The sequence below is a fragment of the Callorhinchus milii genome, unplaced genomic scaffold (assembly GCF_018977255.1).
Source record: "Callorhinchus milii isolate IMCB2004 unplaced genomic scaffold, IMCB_Cmil_1.0 Scaffold2, whole genome shotgun sequence".
In the NCBI taxonomy this organism is placed as follows: domain Eukaryota; kingdom Metazoa; phylum Chordata; class Chondrichthyes; order Chimaeriformes; family Callorhinchidae; genus Callorhinchus; species Callorhinchus milii.
The window spans coordinates 68,959,407-68,981,181 of record NW_024704743.1 but is presented as its reverse complement, the minus strand read 5'-3'; the positions used below and the strand labels follow the sequence as shown (position 1 = coordinate 68,981,181).

The following is a 21,775-nucleotide window of genomic DNA, read 5'->3' as shown; positions in this document are numbered from 1 at the left end:
GCACAATGTCAGAAATACCAACTGCTTCCACAGACCTTGGACTAGTTCAGTCCATAACCATAGACTTAATCAAACAATTTCTAGGATTGTAAGGATGTCTGTAATGAAAGAGGGTAAGCTTCAAATGACAGCGTAGAAGAGTGGCCAATTTTTTTTTTCTGTCTTACATGGCGAGGGAGCCAGCATTTTCAGCTTCTATTTTGGTAAGTTATATAGAATGTTTTGTTTTAGAACTTCACTAATATACAAGCAAAACATTTGCCAGAAATAAATTCTATTGCCTTGAATAATGAGGAGGAGGTCTCATTTGAAGTAATTTTTAACAAAATTTCTTAATGAAGGAATTCTGTTAGAATTATATAAATAATAATAATAATCCTTGCATTTGATATAGCACTTTTCACGTCTTCGAGACGTCTCAAAGCACTTCATAGAATATACAGTAAAGTGAATTGACTGTATATGTGGGTGAAACGCGGCAGCCAATTGCACACATCAGTGTCCCACAACAGTCATGGATTGACGTGACCAATTTATTATTGTTTTTTTTCTTGAGGGATTATTATCAGGCGTGTGGAGTAAGGAAACTTGTCCAAGGTTTCACCCTGCCGGGAATCGAACCCAGGTCTCTTGCTTGCGAGGCAAGAGCTCTAACCACTGAGCTACAAGGACTCCAAATTCCCAATGGCTTTTTGGAATTCCACCCTGGAGCAGAAGGTCAAAGTCGAAGGAGCAGTGTTCCTCCAAGTCAGCCAACATACATCCAATTACCAGAAAGAACCTCTTCTGACAGAATAAAGCACAAAAAAATCTTCTTTCATTCACACAGAATAATTGAGACTGTTATAGAGTTGCAGGGTTTGCTTGTGCGATTTCATTACTTTACAACGTTGATGGCCAACCAATGGCCTGTGGGCTGTAAGTGGGCCACGATGACATCAATAAGTGGCCCCCTCCAAACAATTGCGCTAGTCTAGGTGAGTCTGTTTTGAATCAGTGTTTTTTTCTTGATCTATGGCATAAATAAAGAAAAAAATTAAATCAAGAACATTTATTTTGTTGGCTGACCAAAAAGGTTGGCCGACCAAAAAGGTTGGCCACCATTGCTTTACAAACTAATATGAAGAAGTGGATTCTAAAACGATTTTCCATGACAATTTTTCCTCTCTTGCTGAGGACCGACAACAACAACAACAACTTGCATTTATATAGAGCCTCTCGCGCAGGATAACGTCCCAGAGAGCTTGACAGTGGCAGAGCACAATGCCGGGAGGGGGGAGGTGACCATAAGCTTGTTCAAAGAGGAAGGTCTTCAGGCATAAACCTAACTTGAGGGTGATCTCGAGGAGGAAAATGGTGAAGGGGAAGAGGAGCAGATCACTGCACTGGAAGTGGCTGCATTCAGCGAGACACCCAAGTCTGTTCTGTGAAATACAGCAGGACATTATGCTCATTATGAGCATTCATCCCCAAAGCTGTCTCTGTATTGCAACATTCAAGCCAGGGAATTGTCTGAAAAATGACAGAGGGATGTATTAGACAGAATCTTTCTCATTCATTTCCATCTCATATCCAAAGCCCACTGGAGGAAGGAGTGCCAAGAGACTTCAGGTCATTCAAAATATTTTTGGCAGGTGTGCAGACTGGTCTCACCCAGATGCACAATGACAATGGCTACTTTGATCCCAGGATAGATGTTGGCTTGCCCAGTTGACACAGCAGAAGGTGGATTTTCAGTGAATTTGAAAATGATCCTGATCAGAAACCAGTGAGCAACCTTCTTTCAACCCAGGGTGTTTCCACTTAAATTCATCTTCATCCTCTGATGGCCTGTCTCTATGGATTGTCAGGGCAGCATCCAGCATGGTAGTTCCACTATGGCTGATTTCCCCTCTTTCCATAGTCTGACAAAAATAAATATGTTTCAAATTTCCTTCCAAAATGCTGTGCACCTGTGGGAAGAATTGCTGGCAGGTTGATAAGACTACTTTTCTGTGAAGAGACATTCCAACTATATCTAGCTTTAGTCTATTTATAGAACATTTTAACATGTCCAAACTTTGGCAAAATGTTAAATTCATTCTTTGAAGTTGGCATTCTGTAGTTCTTAAAAGAAATTACAGAAATGTAGCTTCAAAATTAAGGTTGTATTTAAGGTGTTAACATTCAGGACTCTCAGAAATTCTACATAAATAAATTAGTGAATCGAGGTAGAACTTCTCCTCATTGCTGCCTCATAGATAATTCTGCTCCACTCACATAGTGAGTACCCAGGAGTAGCACAAGTTGACTTAGCCTTTGATCTTTTCAACCACTCTCTGGGTAAAATAGTCTCATGAATTTTGGGCTCAATACGTAAAATAATCTAGGATTTGTTTTGATCAGCCAAATGTCTGAGACACAAGGAAACCCATCACTTTTGTTGAATACCCACATTAGACTGAGAGTTCAACAAAGGAATGAAAATTTCCCTTTTTTCTGGAATTGTTCTCTCCTGAGACGGAAGCACGCTGTTTGCTCAATCCCAGAACTATTAGGAAGCAGGTTGGTGAAAGCCAAGGATTCAGAATCGCAAATTAGTGGAGTTTCACCAGTTAAAACCATTGCCATTGTGAACACCAGCTAGGACCCAAGGAGACCGTGCTTACCTCATCCCAAGGAGGGTCACCACAGAGCATGAACAAGGCATGCAAAGGCACAGCAAGGTTGTGCACTGACAAACTCCACAATCTCAACAGCTGATGTTTATTGTTTAGAGTAGGTATTTTTCCAAGAAATTAAATGCAGTTTATCTTGATTTTATAATTCCACAATGCTAACTAGTATTTGTTTAAATTGCTGCTGGTCTGTACATGTTTGTAACAGGGAATTTGATTTTTCTATTGATGTGGACGGCATAGCAACAATAACATCACATTTGGTGAAAGCAGCAACTGCATTTTACATACTGCAGTTGTTTTTTCTATATTGTCATTTCTATCTGGCACAGTTGGGCTCTGTCCCTTCCCTGATATTCCGCAGCTGCGTGTATCCTGTCTATAAACCGGTGCAACCAACCAAGAACTTAACTCAGCAAAGACCAGCTGTGCACTGACTGAGAATCTGAATTATATCCACACATCCATTACCGCAAGCCCTTAAATGAAAAAGAAATGTTTTTTATGTCATTGTGTTATCCTTTAAATTAATGAATTTGAGAGGATTGAAATTCACAGTCACTATCCTTTAGTCACTACCCTTTATTCTGTGAATAAAGGGTCACAGCGCCTTGGGATGTCCTCCCAATGTGAAAGGCGCTTTACAAATGTAATTTTGTTGTTGTTGTTTACAGTAAATCCTGTGAAGCACTTTGAGACATCCCAATGTGAAAGACACGATATTAAGTGCAAGGATTATTATTAATATAAATTCCACTTCATCTTAGCATATTAAACTATTTTGTATTTAAATGTACTATCACAAGAATTGTGGAAAATTCTTAAATTTGGTCAATTTCTAAAAAATGTGGAAAACCTGCTTCAAATTAGTGAGCAAACAGTCCCCATGGTTCCTCCAAAGACCACTTTCCATCACAAATTTGAAATTAAACCAGCATTTTATTCACAGAATAAACAAAAATTCACAAAACCCGTTTCCAAAACCAAATAATAACTTTGTCTAAACCCACAGATCCTTTAAACCTGCAGTTCCAGTTGTTGAGTCTCTCCAGTCATACACCACTCTCCATTCCTTCCTCCCCACCCCACCCATGCTTCTTTTTATATCCACGCTCCCTCCACACTTGTCCTTGACCATTGCCGGCTTTTCTCATAAAGGGATGTGTCCTATTTTACCCAAGGACAGAGTGAATAGACTTGCAATATGTTCATCCATTCACACGAATTCAGAGAAAATTGAAGAGTTTTTTTACAATTCTGGGCACTCTTTAAGTTTTACTGCAAAATGGTCTTACAAGTGAAGATAAGTAGCATTATGGGCCTCTGGTTTATTCCAGAGATGCCAAGGAGAAGGATATAGTGCTTGTGCTCCATAGAGTTGTAGGAGGTGGCTCCTGCCCACAAATCCCTACAGAGCGATTTCCCAGACTCTGCTTTGTCATCAGTGGAAAAAGATGCTTTTCCAAAGGAAGGATGTAAAATTTCCTGCTCATACAGGATGTGATGTTAGAAGTGATCTGATGATAATAACAATAATAATCCTTGCATTTGATATATAAAGTGGTTAGAGCACTCGCTTTGCAAGTGAGAGACCTGAGTTCAATTCCAGGCAGGGCGAAACCTTGGGTAAGTTTCCTTACTCTACACGCCTAATAATAATCCCTCTAAAAACCAAAAACAATAATAAATTGGTCATTTTCAATCTATGACTGTTTGTGGGACAATGCTGTGCGCAATTGGCTGCCGCGTTCGCCCACAAATATACAGTCAATTCACTTTACAGTGTGTCCTGTGAAGCACTTTGGGATGTCCTCCCGACGTGAAAAGCGCTATATCAAATGCAAGGATTATTATTATTATTATAGCACCTTATCGCGTCTTCGAGACGTCTAAAGTGCTTCATAGATCTCAAAATAAGCCATTGTTTTGCACGAGGGAAGCCCGTTGAATTGTGAAAATAGATTTCTGCTCATATTTTGTTTGGTAAATAAATGTGGGGTCTACACATCATTTCTAATAAAACTTGTTATAATGGGGTTCTAGTGTGTCTAGCAAAGTCTATGAGTAGATGAATGTCTTGGGCAAACCATCTGGATATCAATCTCTGTTTCTACTTCCATGAAGCTTGCTTGGGGTCAAAGGAGGCTCCTGGCAGGAGATCAATGTTTGAGCAGAGTTCCAAAGACTCAGTTTGAAGCACATTCAAGTAAACATTTAGTTTCCTTTAATTATAAATCCTGTTGCAAATATCACAAATTGGACCCTGCGATGTATCACAAATGTTATTTCACAAATGCCATTTTGGTGCCTGGTAAGATTCAACTCCATTTTTCACTTCATATTTGTGGAACATTGCTGAATGCAAATTGGCTGTCACATTTGCCCACAAAATACAGGGTCACTATTCTTTGCAGTATATCATGGAAAGCGCTTTGACACATTCTCTGCTATTATGAAACGCATCAAATGCAAGGATTATAATGATTATTATTTCTTAATGTCAAGTCAAGTAATAGATGCCCTAGACCGAGGCTCTCTTGATTGGCTCCCGTCAGTGCCTCCTCACCTCAGGCGCTCACAGTATCACCATCCATGGCTGCACACTCCACCTTGCTGAGCCATTCCGGAACCTTGGGGTTTTGTTTGACCCTAAACTATCCTTTCTCCCCCACATCTGCACCATGACCTGCTCTGCCTTCCCCCACCTCCGCAACGTCGCCCGGCTCCGACACTGTCTCACCACAGGCGCCAAAACCCTCATACACACTTTCATTACATTGAGGCTTGATCATGCAAACGCACTGCTTGTCGGGCTCCCCAACTCCTCCCTCCACAGGCTGCAGATCATCCAGAACTCTGCAGCCTGTGTCCTCTCCCCACTAGGCTCCGTGTCCCTATCACCCCCATCCTCGCCCGACTCCACCGGTTTCCCATCACACAGAAGATACAGTTCAAGATCCTGGTACTCACCTTCAAAGCCCTCCATGGTCTTGCTCCCCCCTATCTCTCCGACCTCCTAACTCCCTACCATCCTGTTCGCTCCCTCTGCTCAGCGGGCTCTGGCCTCACGGCTCCCGCCTTGCTCGCCCCACTATCGGTGGACGGGCCTTCCGCCACTCCGCCCCCACCCTCTGGAACTCCATCCGGTAGTCCCTCCGCCTCGACCCTCCGCCTCGCTGCCTCTATGATAATAGAAAAGTGCAACAGGAATTTTAGTATTGCTCTTAAAAACTTCTTTGGAATTCTAAGATTCACCTGTGGCAAAGAAATCCTAAATCATTGCAAAGATTAAACCAATGCAAACTAATATTAATGGTGTGCTGTTTCCTTTTAGGCCATGTGACCTGAGTGACCTGGAGTACCTGGATGAGGAGTTTCACCAAAGTTTACAGTGGATGAAGGACAATGACATCACTGATATCCTTGACCTCACTTTTACAGTCAACGAGGAGGTGTTTGGGCAGGTTTGTATTTTCAGCCGCAAAAAATCTAAACCTCAAAAAAATGTTATCTTGAGAATTTTAACAATGACAGTTTGGGCTTTCTTGATGACTCAGTGGATTTTTGTGAGTGAATGCATTAGACACCCAACTGACCATAAAAAAGAAACATGGAGTTTTTCTTTCCTTTATCTGGGCTTTTATTTGCCCCTTATCCAAATTCACTCCCAAATTCAAATGAATTAACTTGTCATCTCGTTGTTTTGGGAATGTGGCTGGTGAAAATTGGCCATCATGTTTGTCTCCATAACAATATTTACTTTGATTTTTCAGCAATTTTATTTTGTAAAACACTTAGAAACATTTATTTTATATTCAAGGTACTTCATAAGTACAAGTTATTCTTAGTAAATGTAAGGATTATTTGTATTGATGTTATTAATCTGGTCAGCACTTTGGGGTTCTGGGTCTCTCTGGTGCCATTTTGCATTCTTGAAATAATTATTTAGCAAAAAAATGCCTTTCTGTCATCAGATAAATGAAGTTTAGGTGGGATGCATCAACTTGGTCTTGATACTCTTAAGCATTGTGATGGGTTTCCGCATATATCAGGCACTCGGCTGACAAAAAAAAAGAAAAGTGGCTCCAGGTTTATAGAGTTCAGCTAGTCCAGCATTCAAGTAACTCATTCCAAGCTCTTCATTGTTGATCTATAGATGTACACAGAGATTGCAAATATATGCAGTATTTAATAACTGTATGCAAATATTTCTCATGCGAGATGGTTTTGTGTGTCAAATTCATCACTTAGTGCAGTCAGAAGAATGAATAACCTATACAACCATGGGACGCATATTTTATCTCCTAATTCAATGTCGAAACACATCCACTTTCTAATAAGTGTATTTGGATAGCAATTAGAACTGGGAATTCTAGCTAATTCCTTTCCCGACCCATGGGCATGAAGATCCAAATTGCTGTTCTGTGTAAGTTCAGCTGATTCAACCTACAATCCCTACAAAGGGATTCAAACTTAGGGGCTTCCTGGTCTGGTGACTTGGTGTTACACCAATTGGACAAAGGTAAAAAAAAAAGCTTAAAGCAGTTTGTAAAATAGATTTTATTTTGCTTCAGCACATTAGGTGAGGGAGAGCAAAATCAGCTATAGTTCCTGCTCCTGACAAATCAGTGACCATTGCTGGGATGTAATGATGTTTCACCCGCAAAATATACAATTCACTTTACAGTATATTCTATGAAGTATATTCTATATTTACAGTATATTCTATGAAGTGCTTTGAGACGTCTCGAAAACGTGATAAGGCACTTTCTCAAATGCAAGGATTATATAAGGTGTGGTCAGAAAGGGGTGAACAGTTTAACAATAGTGACTAGCTGGGCTCCTGTATGAAGAAGAGTAAAAGGTGAGGACCGGAAGGTAGCCAGTACCCGTGGAACCATTCCTGTGTCAAGATTCACAGGAAAAGAGGGAAGAAAATTTCAGAAGAGTTGAGAAAAAGAACGAATGTTGCTGGACATCTGTCATCATTTTAAATGTACTTATCTATTTTTGGTCTCATTTGTCTAATTACTGTGAATATTACAGAGGATGATTCTGACCAGACTGAGATCCTCAAATAACTGTTGCTATATTTTTCAATAGATAGGTTTTCAAAATGAATTATTTTATATTTTTATCTCTCTCGCCCTCTCTCACACATGCTCTCTACTTTTCACATTGTCTCTAGCAATTTTTGTCTCTCAGTAGTGCTGCTTGCATAGTGCAAGAATTAAGGATTACAATTGAACCTGTGCCAGCGATAAGCTATGGCCACTCATTGAAATGGCCCCTGTAAGCCTTGACCCCATTTCCATAAGAGAGCTTGATGTGATGGCCAACCTGATCACATCCCTAAGGTAGTTCCCTAGTGCTCCGAGAGCTCCAAGACCCGGTCCAGCGTGAAGAATGCTATATAAATGCAAATTATTGTTGTAGTTCCACTGAATGTTCCCCTTCTGCTGGAACATGTAGATACTACTAATAATAATCCTTGCATTTGATATAGCACCTTATCACATAGTTGCGACATCTCAAATCGCTTCACAAAATATATTGTAAAGTGGATTGACTTTGTATTTTGTGGACAAAGCGCGGCAGCCAATCATGCACAGCAGTGTCCCACAAACAGTCCTGGATTGAGTGACCACATTTTGGTGGGGGGTGTAGTTTTTCGTTGAGGGATTATTATCCCCGGAATGTGATCCGCCAATTGACTTAACAACTGGGTTCCTACTTACTGCTAGATAAACATAGGCGTGTGGACTAAGGAAACTTGCCTAAGATTTCGCACTGCCTGGGAATCAAATCCCAAGTCCTCTCGCTTGCAACGCTCTAACCACTGAGCTATGGGACTCCACAAACACCAGATGGGCTCGCCAGATACTGTCAACTGAATCTACTGCTGATGCACTTTGTAAACCACCAACCAAAAGGCAGTTCACTCTAACAAATGCAAGAGTTATTATTATTATGAAGATTTAAGATATTTCACAATGCTCTCAGCAATCTGGATCATTTTATTTCTTTTTCTTCAGAAATTTAGTGTGTCTAATTATTTTCTAATATTCTCCCTACTGCCATATGTCATTTAATAAATGACATATGGCAATAGGTCCTGGTGGTTTCACAGATGCAGGTGGCCCACTGGTCCCCTGCGCAAGAGGCAATTACCCATGTGTGAATATCGGCAGACCATTCAACTGTATGCATGTAGAGAACAACCCAGCCGAGCCTGGCTTCTCCCCAAAAGGCTGCCCCAAACAGGTAAAATTGAGGATACTGAAAAGAGAACAGGAGCAGGACCCCTCGCTGGTTTTCCCCTCCCTAACACTGGAAAGACCAGGGCCAATTTAACCTCTCCATGCAGCCCTAGCCAAGACTAGCAAACTCAGCACAGACCAGATTCCAAACCAGAAACTGTTCAAAAGTCTGATGGTCCATAAGCTGTAGTCACGACACCATCAGGGCTGCTGCAATCTGAAACCTTCAAAAACGGCAGACTCTTTGACATAGGAGAAAAGTTTAGTCATTAATCTATCAATGGTTTTGCCAGAGTGCGCACCGCTAACTATTTTTATTAAATGACATTTTTCATTCCGGTAGGTCACAGAACGAGAGCTCAAGACAGGCGGTGCCAATATTCAAGTAACGGAGAAAAATAAAAAGGAATATATTGAACGCATGGTGAAGTGGCGGGTTGAAAGAGGTGTCGTGCAGCAAACTGAAGCCTTGGTTAGAGGGTTCTATGAGGTAGGTGGAACACCGCAGATATGCAAAAGTTTCACAGGTCAGAAAAGCAATAGCTCGTGAAACTTGAAAAAATGCAGCTCCAGTTGGTTATCTAAGCCTCTCTCTCTTCCTTGGTTGAGAATTTTCTTTAAATTGTTATTTATTTCAATTTGATTGCTTTTTCATCCACATTCTCCATTGCGAGTTTTAAATCATGCCTGCACCCATACACAATTCCTTCCACGAGAATGGTAGAGTGCTCCAGCGCAGGAATGGACCATTCACTCTCCATGCTTGTGCAGATTTCTTTTCCACGTAAACCACATAATCTAACTCACTCTCCCACTCACTTCCATTTCCCTTCAATAATCCTCCTCTTCAAACATGTAACACAGTGGTGGCCAATCTGTGGCCTGCGGGCCAGAAGTGGCCCCCTGAACATTTGCATGAGTTTAGGTAAGTCCGTGTTCGGTCAGTAATGTGATTTCAATTTTTTCTTGATTGAATATTTCTTGATTTATGGATTGAATCAAGAAATATTTAATCAAGAAAAATTATTTTTTTGGCTGACCGTAAAGGATGGCCACAACTGGTGTAGGAGGAATAGACCACGGACTCCTATTTAACTAGATTGAATAGGTTTATAACAGGTTTAACTGAAGGGCTGGACGGCCGTAATCCAAATGCATCCTTAAAATGGAATGACAGCATGCTTAGTGATCTGGTCGTGAAGTGGCCTGTTTGTAAAGCATTAAATGACTTATACATACACATACTGCACCCAATGTACCCAAACAACAACAAATTTTATTCATATAGCGCTGTTGACATACAGTCATGTTTCACAGCATTTTACAACCAAACTGTAACTTAACCTGGTGAGAAAACAGAGTCTTAACTATTATGGTTTCAAGGTTCTTCAATTAGATGAAGGACAAATCTGAGGGCAGATTACCACAAACCATTCTCAGGCTTCTTCCAGCAGCCAGTGTTGCAGTTCAGCATTGCCACAGGCTTGGGAGAAGTCACTTGCCAGGTTATTCTCTCAGTCAGGGCATGGCTTTTGGCCCACAGAGACCAAAAGTGGGTGTACAAAGCATCAAAAACTTCGGAAATACGTTTGAAAGCCAAAATTTAACTGAATAATATTAAGGGTTTGCAATACAGCAATCATAATTGTACTGGCATTAAATCTACATTGATCTTTTAAAGGACATGAATCACAGGAGATTCCGTGATTCTGAGTTTGCTGAATAAAGCAAATCAACATCTGGTTTGTTTTACTCACTGCCACAGAACATTGTTGTGAGAGCTTCAATTTATTGTCAATCAGGACCCCAAGGTCCTTTCATTTTCCATACATATTATTTTCCTTCTATTCAAATAATAGTGCCTTCTTGAATTTTTTGTCCCCATGTGAAGTAATTTACATTTCTCCACATTGAATTTCATCTGCCACCAGTCTGCCCAATTCCCAAATATGTTCAAATCTTCTTGTAACCTATCTTCTTCAGCTTTGAAATCTACCACTTTCATTAGCTTTGTATCATCTGCAAGCTTAGCCACTGTATTTGTGACTCCTAGTTCTAGATCATTTATAAAAATATAACCCCAGTTTGTAAGTCTGAATGAACAGTAAAGTTTATTTTTGCAGCATTCTTTGACATTAAACTATTTATCACAACAAATAGCTAACTTAGCGTTTGAAGTGATGTTCAGAGAAGCCAGTTGCCTGTGGGTTTGCATTATATCCTATAATTTTCTACTTTATTACTATTTTTCTTTTGTTTAATGCTGAGTCATTTATCAAAAAAATTGAAGTTCATAACTCACAATGGTATAGCTGTCTTAGAAAAGTACTGAACAGAAAGCAGATGATTCCCCACAGGGAGAACAATTAACATTGGAGAAAACATCAGCTGCAGTTCCTTTCGCATATCTTTAATGGCTACATTAAGAATAGGATTAAGAAAGGACTTGGAGGAGATGCAGGTTTAACCGAGCAGAAAGGAAATAAAAAATAACTTGCAGAAATAGAAAGGGAAACTGTAGCCTTTACCAGTTTCAATACAATTTATTGTTCAAACAAAGTTCTGTGCCTCTGAGGTCACTTTTACTGCATTAACATAATCGGTCACATTTTACACTTCACTGAGTTGTCTCTATCTGTAATTTTACAGGGTCCACCTATGTGGGACTTGTATCAAAAGGATATTTCTAACAGAGTTGAAAAACATTCTGTAAATAAACTGCAAAACTCCTGCTAGAGACTTTCTCAGAGCTAATGATTAAACTGTTACAGGTGGTGGATTCAAGACTTGTGTCAGTGTTTGATGCCAGAGAGCTGGAATTGGTAATCGCAGGCACAGCAGAGATTGACCTGAATGATTGGCGCAACAATACTGAGTACCGCAGTGGTGAGTATTGACTCTGTTCTGTCAGTTGTCAGTGGGCAGTGATTAACACTGTATTCAGCTCTGGTATTTGATTTCACTGCTCACCAATTCAAGCAGTTTTGTAGTGTACACTTCAGGCTTAACAAAATTCAAGATATAAATCTAAGGTGCTTTAAAGTTTAAATGCTGAATTTGAATTCCTTCTCGGGACAGTGCGCTTATAGTAACAGATTAAAAAGCAAAAGAGTTTTGAGGATTGACTATTGCTAATGTAAGCAAAAGTTTTTATAGAAGATTTGCTTCTATACTTCTTGTTCCTATTCTGCTGACTGGGAAGAGAGTGTAGCAATGTTCCTGTTCTTCTGTCTGCACAAAAACATAAATTGAATTGATAGTCACACAACTCCTTAGTATAGTTTATACGTGAATCTTCCTAAAGGGGGTTGGTCAGAACTATACCAGGACTGGTGGACTAGGGCTTGGGAGGAGATTCATGGCCAATGTGACCACTTTATATTTCTGGCTAAAAGTAAATATAGGTTGAAAAGGTTGTAAGTGGAAAGTGTAACTTGTTTCAGGAAGTAGGTGGCCACATTGAAGAACTCTGTAAATCAAAGATACAACTCTCACTAGACACTATTAAACTGGTCATATATTTTGCCACCACTGTATGAAGTATGAATAGAAACTAATATTTGTAAATATCATGTATTTTTGGAATGGTATGGAGATGCAAAATGACAGAATAATATTAATCCTTTCGTTTGATATAGCACCTTACCATATCTTATAGACATCTCAAAGCACTTCACATAATATACTGTAAAGTCAATTGACTATATATTTGTGGGCGAAACACGGCAGCCAATTGTGCACAACAGTTGTTATAAATATGATGTTATAACTATGATACATTCAGCCCTGAATGTATATTCAGCTGCAAGGTGCCTAACTTCTAGAATATCTTGCCTCAATCCCTCAGCCTCGCCCCCTATGTTTAAATCCCAAGTTAATACTTAGCTGTTCAACCACGCCTATGGTCAGCTCCTCCCAATTTGCGCACAGAAAAGTCCCACAAACAGCCTTGAAGTCAATGACCAATTTTATCTGAGAGTTGGCCAGGACATTGGGAAAATTCTCTTCTATTTTTGAATAGTGCCGTAGGATCTTTAACGTCCCTCTGAAGAGGTGTCATTGTGGAGAATCTGTTAGTGACATTCAGGTAAAGAAATTTTGGACAGGATTAGACCATTGGTCCAATTTCCCAGAAACTTCCTTCGGTAGATCTGTCTTTAGTTGGAAGGAAGTTGTCTTGTACTCAGTATAATTTTTATATTGCTTTCAGGATACCACGATGGCCACATTGTAATAAGGTGGTTCTGGGCAGCGGTAGAACACTTCAACAATGAGCAAAGGCTACGGCTTTTACAGGTACGTAACAAAGTTAGATCTAATTTACTTTAACATTACAGTGCACAGTGTTATAGCAGTGTAACATTTTATCATAGATCATAGCTGAAATGTTCTTCTGATGAAAATATTTTCTAGCTATAAATTGAATGGATCAGTGGAAATTGTGACCAAAGTTCAGCTCTTGGTTTCCACAATTCTAGCCCAAAATGATACAACACAGCAATATAATAATAATAATTCTTGTATTTGATATAGCCTTATGACATCCCAAAACGCTTCACAGAATATATTGTAAAGTAAATTGACAACTAAATTGGAAAATGGTGGAAATAAACATTAAGTCTGACAGATCCTGAAATAAAAGTATAGGTTAATGTTTTGGGTGTGACCTTTGAGGACCCAAAATGTTAATCTGTTGTTCTCCGTTAGATGCCAATTGGCCCTTGAAAACATAAAATGCCTGAAATGTATAGATTTCCAGTATTTGTGCCTTTCCTTTTTCATCAGACCAGAGATACATTTCAGTACCTTTCTATACACATTTAAATTAATGACAGATCCACCCTTTTAAGTAGATTCTACCCATTGGAACCCCACATTACCTTCCTAACCTATTTACCTTGGGATGTCCTCCTGACATGAAATGCAATTTGTTGTTTGTTGTTGATGTACATTTGCTTAAGTCTATTTGGGAGACAGTTTTGGCTTTTTTTTCCCACAGTTTGTGACGGGAACCTCCAGCATACCTTATGAAGGCTTTGCTGCCCTGAGAGGGAGCAATGGACTGAGGCGATTCTGCATTGAGAAATGGGGCAAAGTGACATCTTTGCCGAGGTAATGTATTTGTCATGGAGAGCTAGAAATAAGTGAACAAATGTTCCTTCAACAATGCAGCAATGATCCCTGATGTAGTTTAGAACTGAGCTAAAAGAGCCGATGATCTTGGCTGAAGATAAGCAGGTTCTCCCTGGGTTGACCTGGCTCTGAGGACACAGGAAGCCTGCAGTAATCCAATCCATTATTGATGGAGATGTACATGTCTCTGCCCCTACAAGCCAAAATGGGTAAAGCAGTAATAACTGGACAAGACCCATGAAATTCACCAGCGCTTCATAGTGGTGAGCTAGATTGTTACCATTGCTGCCTATTCCTCTGGTGAGACACACAAATTCAACAGGACAAATGTCAGTTCCCCAATCTTTTCCAAGACAGAATTATGATTTGTGCCACTCTAATATCCTGGTTATAGTCACAGGAGTTTTAATATTAGATGTCTTAATAAAGAGAGAAGGAACATTTGAATCACACAATATGCAAACATACAGATATTTTAAGCTTATTAAACCATGTTCACTTTAAACATCAGGACACCAAGAATTTACTTTTGTAGCAGTTTATCAGAAAACCCAATGACTACATAAATACTGATTTAAACAAGGCAAGGAAGCAAATATTTTTTGGGGGTGGATGATATTTTCTACCCCCCTACAGTTAAAAACAGAAACTCTTATAGCTCATCTGAATGCTCATTCTTCATGTGTAAGATTGGGTTGTGAGAGCCAGCTATAGAGGGATATAACTAGGTACAATCCTTACAAAGTCCACACATGAATACTGTCTACAGAAGCCACTGAATGGCAAATGGGAACTCGGTGTAACTTCTCCACTTCTCCCTCACCCCAACCAAGGGTGCTGAAAACCTTATACCTCACTGTTGTTTTGACTGAAATATAAATGTAATTTGTTGATGTTGTTGAGATCAGGAAACTTAGCAAGACATGATTTGAATCTGGAACCTTTTTTGTGACTCACTGGGAAATAGCTTTACTGGGCCTTATATGGAGCCTCACAGTGGAAATTAGGACCCGGGTATTCTCCTTATCCATCTCTTCTTGTCTTTGTCTATATTATCAATATTATTGTGGGCATTAATCATTTGAGAAACCCTTTTCTTGTTCCTCCCAAGTTCCAAATATCCTATTTACACCTTCTTCTATCCCCTGTAACCTTACAGTGCTAAAATCAACACTCACTACACTGTCTCCACCTTTGATTCCTAGGATCTGAAGAATTTAAACTGCTTACCTTCTTCTGTTTTTCCTTGATCCTATACTTTACAGACTTTTAAAACCAATGGTTTACATTATCTAACCTCAATTTATGCATTATCATTTATATAGTGCCTTTCATGTCGGGAGAACGTCTGAAAAGCGCTACACGTATCTTCCTTTTCTTTTTGTTTCAAGCTTAATGATTCAGACAGTATAGATTTACACTCTTTACCTGGGGTTCTCAATGTAAGATTGCACTCGAAATGTTGATGAATTAATTGCATCCCAAATCTTCATTAAACCATCAGATTCAAGTACTGCTCACAAATGCCTCAGAATCATCCTTTAACAAAGGAAATGTGTTGAAATAAATCTCTCCCACCCCCACCTCCCCTCCAGTTAAAAGCAAAGCCCCAAAGAGGGATTTTAGTTTTGTTTGTCATTGTAAAGCAAAATATAAAGCCGTCCTCAAGTTTGCATTTCAGTGCCTAGTGTGTTTGTTAATCTCCATTGTTGGTTGCACAGGGATTAAGACAAGAGGGAATAGATTACTGAGAGTTGACAGCTTCTTATTTGGGTTTGCACAGCATAGCAAATTGAGAAAATGCAAACGATAAAGAAATGGAGCTTGAAGAGCTGGACCCCACAAGCAGCTCGGGATCATAGTGTATAATAAACTAAATTGTACAAGTCGGGACTGTATGTTGAATACTGCACTTCCACAGCTATTAACTTTAATATCAACCACTTGGATTTCTATAGTGTATTTTATGTATAAGAATGTCTCAATAGGCTGGACAACAAATGATAAATATTTCATTAATGCACTGATAGCAACATCAGAGAAGGACTTTGTTTTAAACGCTCCTTTGAGAGCTGCAGTAGCATTTTTATATTTAAATCAAACCCTCAAAATACTGTTTTTGTTTTGTTGTTTTAATCAAGATTACAAGAAATTTGAATACTTTGGTCGTATCTATTCCTCTAGTTCACTTTTACAACATTCAACACGAATTGTTGCACAAGATAGTTTTTTCAGGGGATGTGTGAAAGGATAGAGGTGTGTATTTTAAAGGCTGAAAAGAGCTTTTTTCAGGTGAAAGAATGAAGCAATTACAATTTTTTAAAAATCCGCAGGGTTCAATAACTATTTGAATGTGTGTCAACAGGTCTGGGAGTTGGCAGTCGAAGTAAGCTATACACAAAAAAATCTATAGAGAGGCATCAAAAAGAAAGGAAGCCTGAGAGGAAAAGAGAGGAAAAGCCCAGTGCAGTAAATACTATTGTGTGGGTAGAGATAATGGGATGGGATGAATAAGTAGGACATAGTGAAAGTCTGATAAGGTGATTTTCTCTTCATACCACCAAACCTGTGGATTAGAGTCAATGCATTAAACATGATTCCACCTTGATATGTTGGAAAGGGAAAAACTGTTTCCACTGGTGGGTGTGTCGGTGACTCGAGGTCACAGATTCAAAATAGTATCTAAAAGAAGCAGAGGGGAGGTGAGAAGAATTTTTTTCACACAGCGAGTTGTTCGAATCTGGAACGCATTGCCTGAAAGGGTGGTTGAGGCCGATTCGATAACTATTTTTAAAAACGCGGTGGATGGGTATTTGAGGAGGATGGGTTTGCAGGGTTATGGGGAAAGGGCTGGGAAGTGGGATTGACATTAATTGCTGTATTCAAAGAGCCGGCACAAACTCGATGGGCCGAATGGCCTCTTTTTGTGCTGTACGATTCTATGATTCTATGATAAGAATATCCAAACCAGACAGAGTTCCACACATGAAAGCCACAGACACATGAAAAGTGGGTCTAGAATGGAAAATGAATTCTCTCCATGTAGGGACACATCTTGTTTACTTAATCCAGGAGAGTATTATCTTAACCCATGCCTTGAGACGTCCTTCCAACGTGAAAGGCGCTTTACAAATGTGATTTTGTGTTGTATCATATTGAAATACAATACAGGAGTCCTGTAACTCAGTGGCTAGAGCGCTCGCCTTGCAAGCAAGAGACCTGGGTTCAATTCCCAGCATGTGAAACCTTGGCCAAGTTTTCTTACTCCACAGGCTTGAAAATAATCCCTCAAGAAAAAAAAGCAACAATAAAATTGGTCACTTCAATCCACGACTCTTTGTGGGTCACTGCTGTGCGCAATTGGCTGCCACGTTTTGCCCACAACTATATAGTCAATTCACTTTATGATATATTCTGTGAAGCACTTTGAAACATCTAAAAGATGTGAAAAGTGCTATATCAAATGCAAGGATTATTATTATTTACTATTATAATAGAGGCAGATCGGCAAGGGCCAAGGATTGAAGACACTAGAACGTGCATTGGGGTATTGCTGGAGTTTACCCAGCTAACATCACATATCTTGCCTTTGAAAGCACTGTCGAGCAAGTTTTCCACTGTTTGTCCAGCTAGAACCTCCCTATCAATTAGGACCTTGGCTTGTAGAGTTAACAGGAGCTACATGGAAGAATCCCCACTCCAAGTGACCAACCAATCTAGCTCTCCTAGGCATGTTGAGCAGCCAGGCTGGCTGATCTCTCACCAGCAGTAGCCTTGGAGTACTATGGACCCACCTGGCTCAGGAACCAGACTACTGAGAATACCACAGCGGGTTGACTCAATTCTGACTTTCTGTTTCCAAGCATCTCACCATGAAGCCAGTTCACCTTCAAGGAGCCCTTATTTACCTCCCCCCCACCCCCAATGCAGGAGCATAGTCATTAGTTGGTCATTTAACATCTAACAAGCATAGGTCCAAGTACCAGTTACCCACTGTGAGCTTCTTGGTGAGCAGCACAGATAACAGAAAGAGGGACCGAAAGAAAGAGCAAAAGACAATGTTTTTGACCAGATAGACACTTCAGGGGTTAAATTAGATATACATATGATGGGGGTTGGGAAAGACAGATGTGTTCAGTAAATCCTTCACAAGTGAAGACTGTGGAAAGATTTAAGATCTGGGCAAACTGACTTTGGAATGCATAACATATGTAGAGGTCAGTACCACATGTGCAATAAAGAAACTAGAAGAGTTAAATATGGCTTAGGGCATTCAGGTGCATTGCACTGTAAAATACTGGAGGAAGTGTGCGGAAATAGACGGAATTCTTTTTGAATTTTTTTAAGAGCTCCATAGATGTCAGATCTGTACCTGGGAACTACAGGATTGCCCAACATTTTAAAAAAAGGCTTGATACATGAATCAGGAAATCATTGACCAGTTATTCCAACATCACTGAGTGAAGAAAATATTTTATGGGACAATATTCATTTACAGAGTGCAGAGGCCATAAGGAGTAGTCAGCATTGATTTAAAACCTAATATTTCTTACAAATCTACTGGGATTCTTTTAAAACTTAGTGGACAAGTGCTATGTGGTTGATATAATTTATCGGTATTTTCTAAAGGCATTTTACATCTATAGCGTTAAAAGGAGGTTAAGGCACAGAAATTAATGGCAAATGTGCTGGCCGCTTTGATATGAAACTTAGTAATGAAAAGCAGAAAGTAATATTAAACAGACGAGGCTTCTGGCTAAGAAATCATACAAGACTTTTAATACAGAGGAATGTACTATTTTGGATGAACAGCGATCAGCAGGACTGGCCAATGCCCAATCTGACCACAAACTATCCATAACTGCAATCTCCTAGGGGAGGAGCACCACTAAGCCACTGATGATCTGCCTAAAATCAGCTTTTCACCAGAAGAAAGCTCAGATTATAACTCTGAGGTTGCAGAAGTCCCTAATTACTGTCAAGTGTAGTGACCCTTTTTGCAGGCAGATCCTGTATCTATTTGTGCCAGCAAATTCCGACAACCAGCCCTGAACCATTAATCTGGAGAATCACTTTCCAGGATTCCAGGAAAAACTCTCTTCTCAGAGCACATGATCACGAGAGAGGTTTGGACAAAGAAGGCTTTCAGCCCATTTGATCGTATCTGGAATGCCAATCTACTGTCCGCTATTAGAGTATCAAGTTGTTTCTTAAATGAGTCCAGAGTAATGGCTACAAACACCCTTGCTGGTAACATGTTTAGTTGTTAATTACCCTCTGGGAAAATAAATACTTCCTGATTTCTGACCTGAAATTGCCCTTTACATGTGCCTTCCAGTTCTGCTACCTCAGTATATCTGAACATATTATTCTGGGTTTACTTTCTCAAATCCATTTAATATTCTGTACAATTCTCAAAGATTCTACTGTGAGGCATCTCCTTTTAAGAATGAAGAGCCCTAGCTTGTGTAATTGTTGTTCAAAGCTCTTTACTCTAACACTGGTAAACATCGTTGTTGCTCTCATCTGTGCTGCACCTATAATAATAATACTTGCATTTGATATAGTGCTTTTCACATCTTCTAGATATCTCAAAGCCCTTCACAGAATATACTGTAAAGTTAATTGCCTGTATATTTTGTGGGCAAAATGCGGCAGCCAATTGCGCACAGCAGTGTTCCACAAACAGTCATGGATTGAGTGACCAAATTAGTATTGGGTTTTTGTTTTAAGGATTATTATTACCAGAAAAACGATCAGCCAATTGACTAACAACCAAGTTCCTACTTCCTGCTAGGTAAACAGAGGCATGTGGAGTAAGGAAACTTGCCCAACATTTTGCCCTGCCAGAAATCAAACCCAGGTCTCTCACTTGCAAGGCGAGTGCTCTAATCACTGAGCTATAGGACTCCACAAATTCCACCATTCATCTATCACCTCCTTATGTCAGAGCAACCAGAACTGACCAGGGCACTGTACAACTTGATCATGACTTCTAGGTGATCTGAACACAGGTGATTTAGTAATATAGCCCTGTTAACATGGTGAGTGATGAGTCAATTAATCCCCTGGATCTCTTTCAACTTCCCCCTTGGCAGGTTCACTTTTTGATTAGTGTTAGGAAACCTTTAATATCTACCTGAACAGGAAGACAAGAATTTCATTTATCATCTCATTTGTCATTAGATATCATTGTGGCAACATACTAGTTTATGAGTGAAATGGTTATTGATTCAAGTTCCACATCAAGAGTTTGAACTCACATAGTCTGAGCTGACACTCCAATGCAATGATGGAGTGTGTTGCATTGTTGGAGATCCTATCATTCGGTTGAGATGTAAAACTGAGGACCCTTGTTCAGGTGGACATTAAATATTTCATAGCTCTATTTGAAAATAGGAGGGTATTTCTCCCAATGTCCTGTCCAACAATCCCTCAGATAAAATCAGTATTCACTTCATGGCTATTTGCAGGATATTGCTGGGTGCACATTGGCTGTCGCATTTGCCTACAAAATGCAAAATCACTACACTTTACAGTAAATCTTCTGAAACATTTTGAGACAACTTCTTGATATGAAAGGAGCTATACCAAATATCAGAATTATTATTATCTAAAAGATGTTACAACACTTTCACTGTACTGCACTGGAGTGTCCAACCAGAGAATGAGTTGACTGAGGTTGTAAATATACAACATTTGCTCCATTAGTTGAGAGTTTCACCAGCTGAGTAAAACTGACAGCACTGCCAGGTAGACAGTAACTGCACAAGTAAATGGTACAAATGGACAGTAACTAACACAAGTTACTCACACAGGTGGAGAGTGACTATAAAAGTCTCTGTGACAATTCTCCTGAACAGTTTTAAATAATGTATGGAAATTAAATGCTGTATTATTGCAATGAAGAAAGTATGTCATATTCATCAGTGAACTTCTATTACTTCTGGAAGTGTGTTATTTATTTAATAATATGCTAACAGCTGCAGTGAATTTACTGGCTTGTTTTTCTGCACTCTTCCAGGGCACATACTTGTTTCAATCGCTTGGATCTCCCGCCATATCCGTCGTATTCTATGCTATATGAAAAGCTGCTCACGGCAGTGGAAGAAACCAGCACTTTTGGACTCGAGTGAAAGAGACACTCACTTCTCATTAGGACTTGTATTAAAGCAGTGAACAAGAGGCATCCCTGATCTTTACTAGATGAGAAGCACAAAGTGTGCATGTGCAAAGAGGATGCCTGATTAACAAATATTATGGACAGTGTTTCCTGATCTCTGAACTGACTGAGAAAGGAAGAAAATTAATTGATGTTGAACCGTTGTAACTATTTCCTGCTTGTTTTGTTTTTTTTAAGTTTGTAAATAAACATTCCCCCCTCCCCCCTCCCAAATGAATGGATTATAGACAATCTCATGCAATTAAAGCCTTTTTTTTCTTGGCAGGGCCACTTATTGTTAAAGGCAACTAATGTAACCTCATTAGCACATCTTCACAAATAATGTGTGAGAGCCATGAATTGTATTCAAATTCAGCTGCAAATTCACAGAGAATCTACCGTGAATTGGTGGAATATTTTATTGAATTTCACTGTCGGACAAGTACACATTAATTGGCTGTTCTGGCTGTTTTTGAAAGTCACATGATACTCAGGCTGCACTTCCTGTACAATCATACTGCTGTATAAGAATGTCAATAAAACTAATTTGTTATGCCACAATA

At 39.5% G+C, this 21,775-nt stretch overlaps 1 protein-coding gene across 2 annotated transcripts in view; it reads left to right on the top strand.

Moving 5' to 3' along the window:
* The window catches only part of LOC103181263 (E3 ubiquitin-protein ligase HECW1), a 188,845-nt gene extending 167,070 nt beyond the window's left edge, over window positions 1-21,775 (top strand). For both annotated transcript variants that reach the window (XM_042332011.1, XM_007897618.2), the window contains 6 exons: window positions 5,992-6,121; window positions 9,261-9,407; window positions 11,689-11,803; window positions 13,128-13,213; window positions 13,917-14,029; window positions 21,075-21,775. In XM_042332011.1, the coding sequence (XP_042187945.1) occupies window positions 5,992-6,121; window positions 9,261-9,407; window positions 11,689-11,803; window positions 13,128-13,213; window positions 13,917-14,029; window positions 21,075-21,186 (703 nt within the window). In that variant the 3' untranslated portion in view covers window positions 21,187-21,775. The remainder of the gene's footprint in view (window positions 1-5,991; window positions 6,122-9,260; window positions 9,408-11,688; window positions 11,804-13,127; window positions 13,214-13,916; window positions 14,030-21,074) is intronic.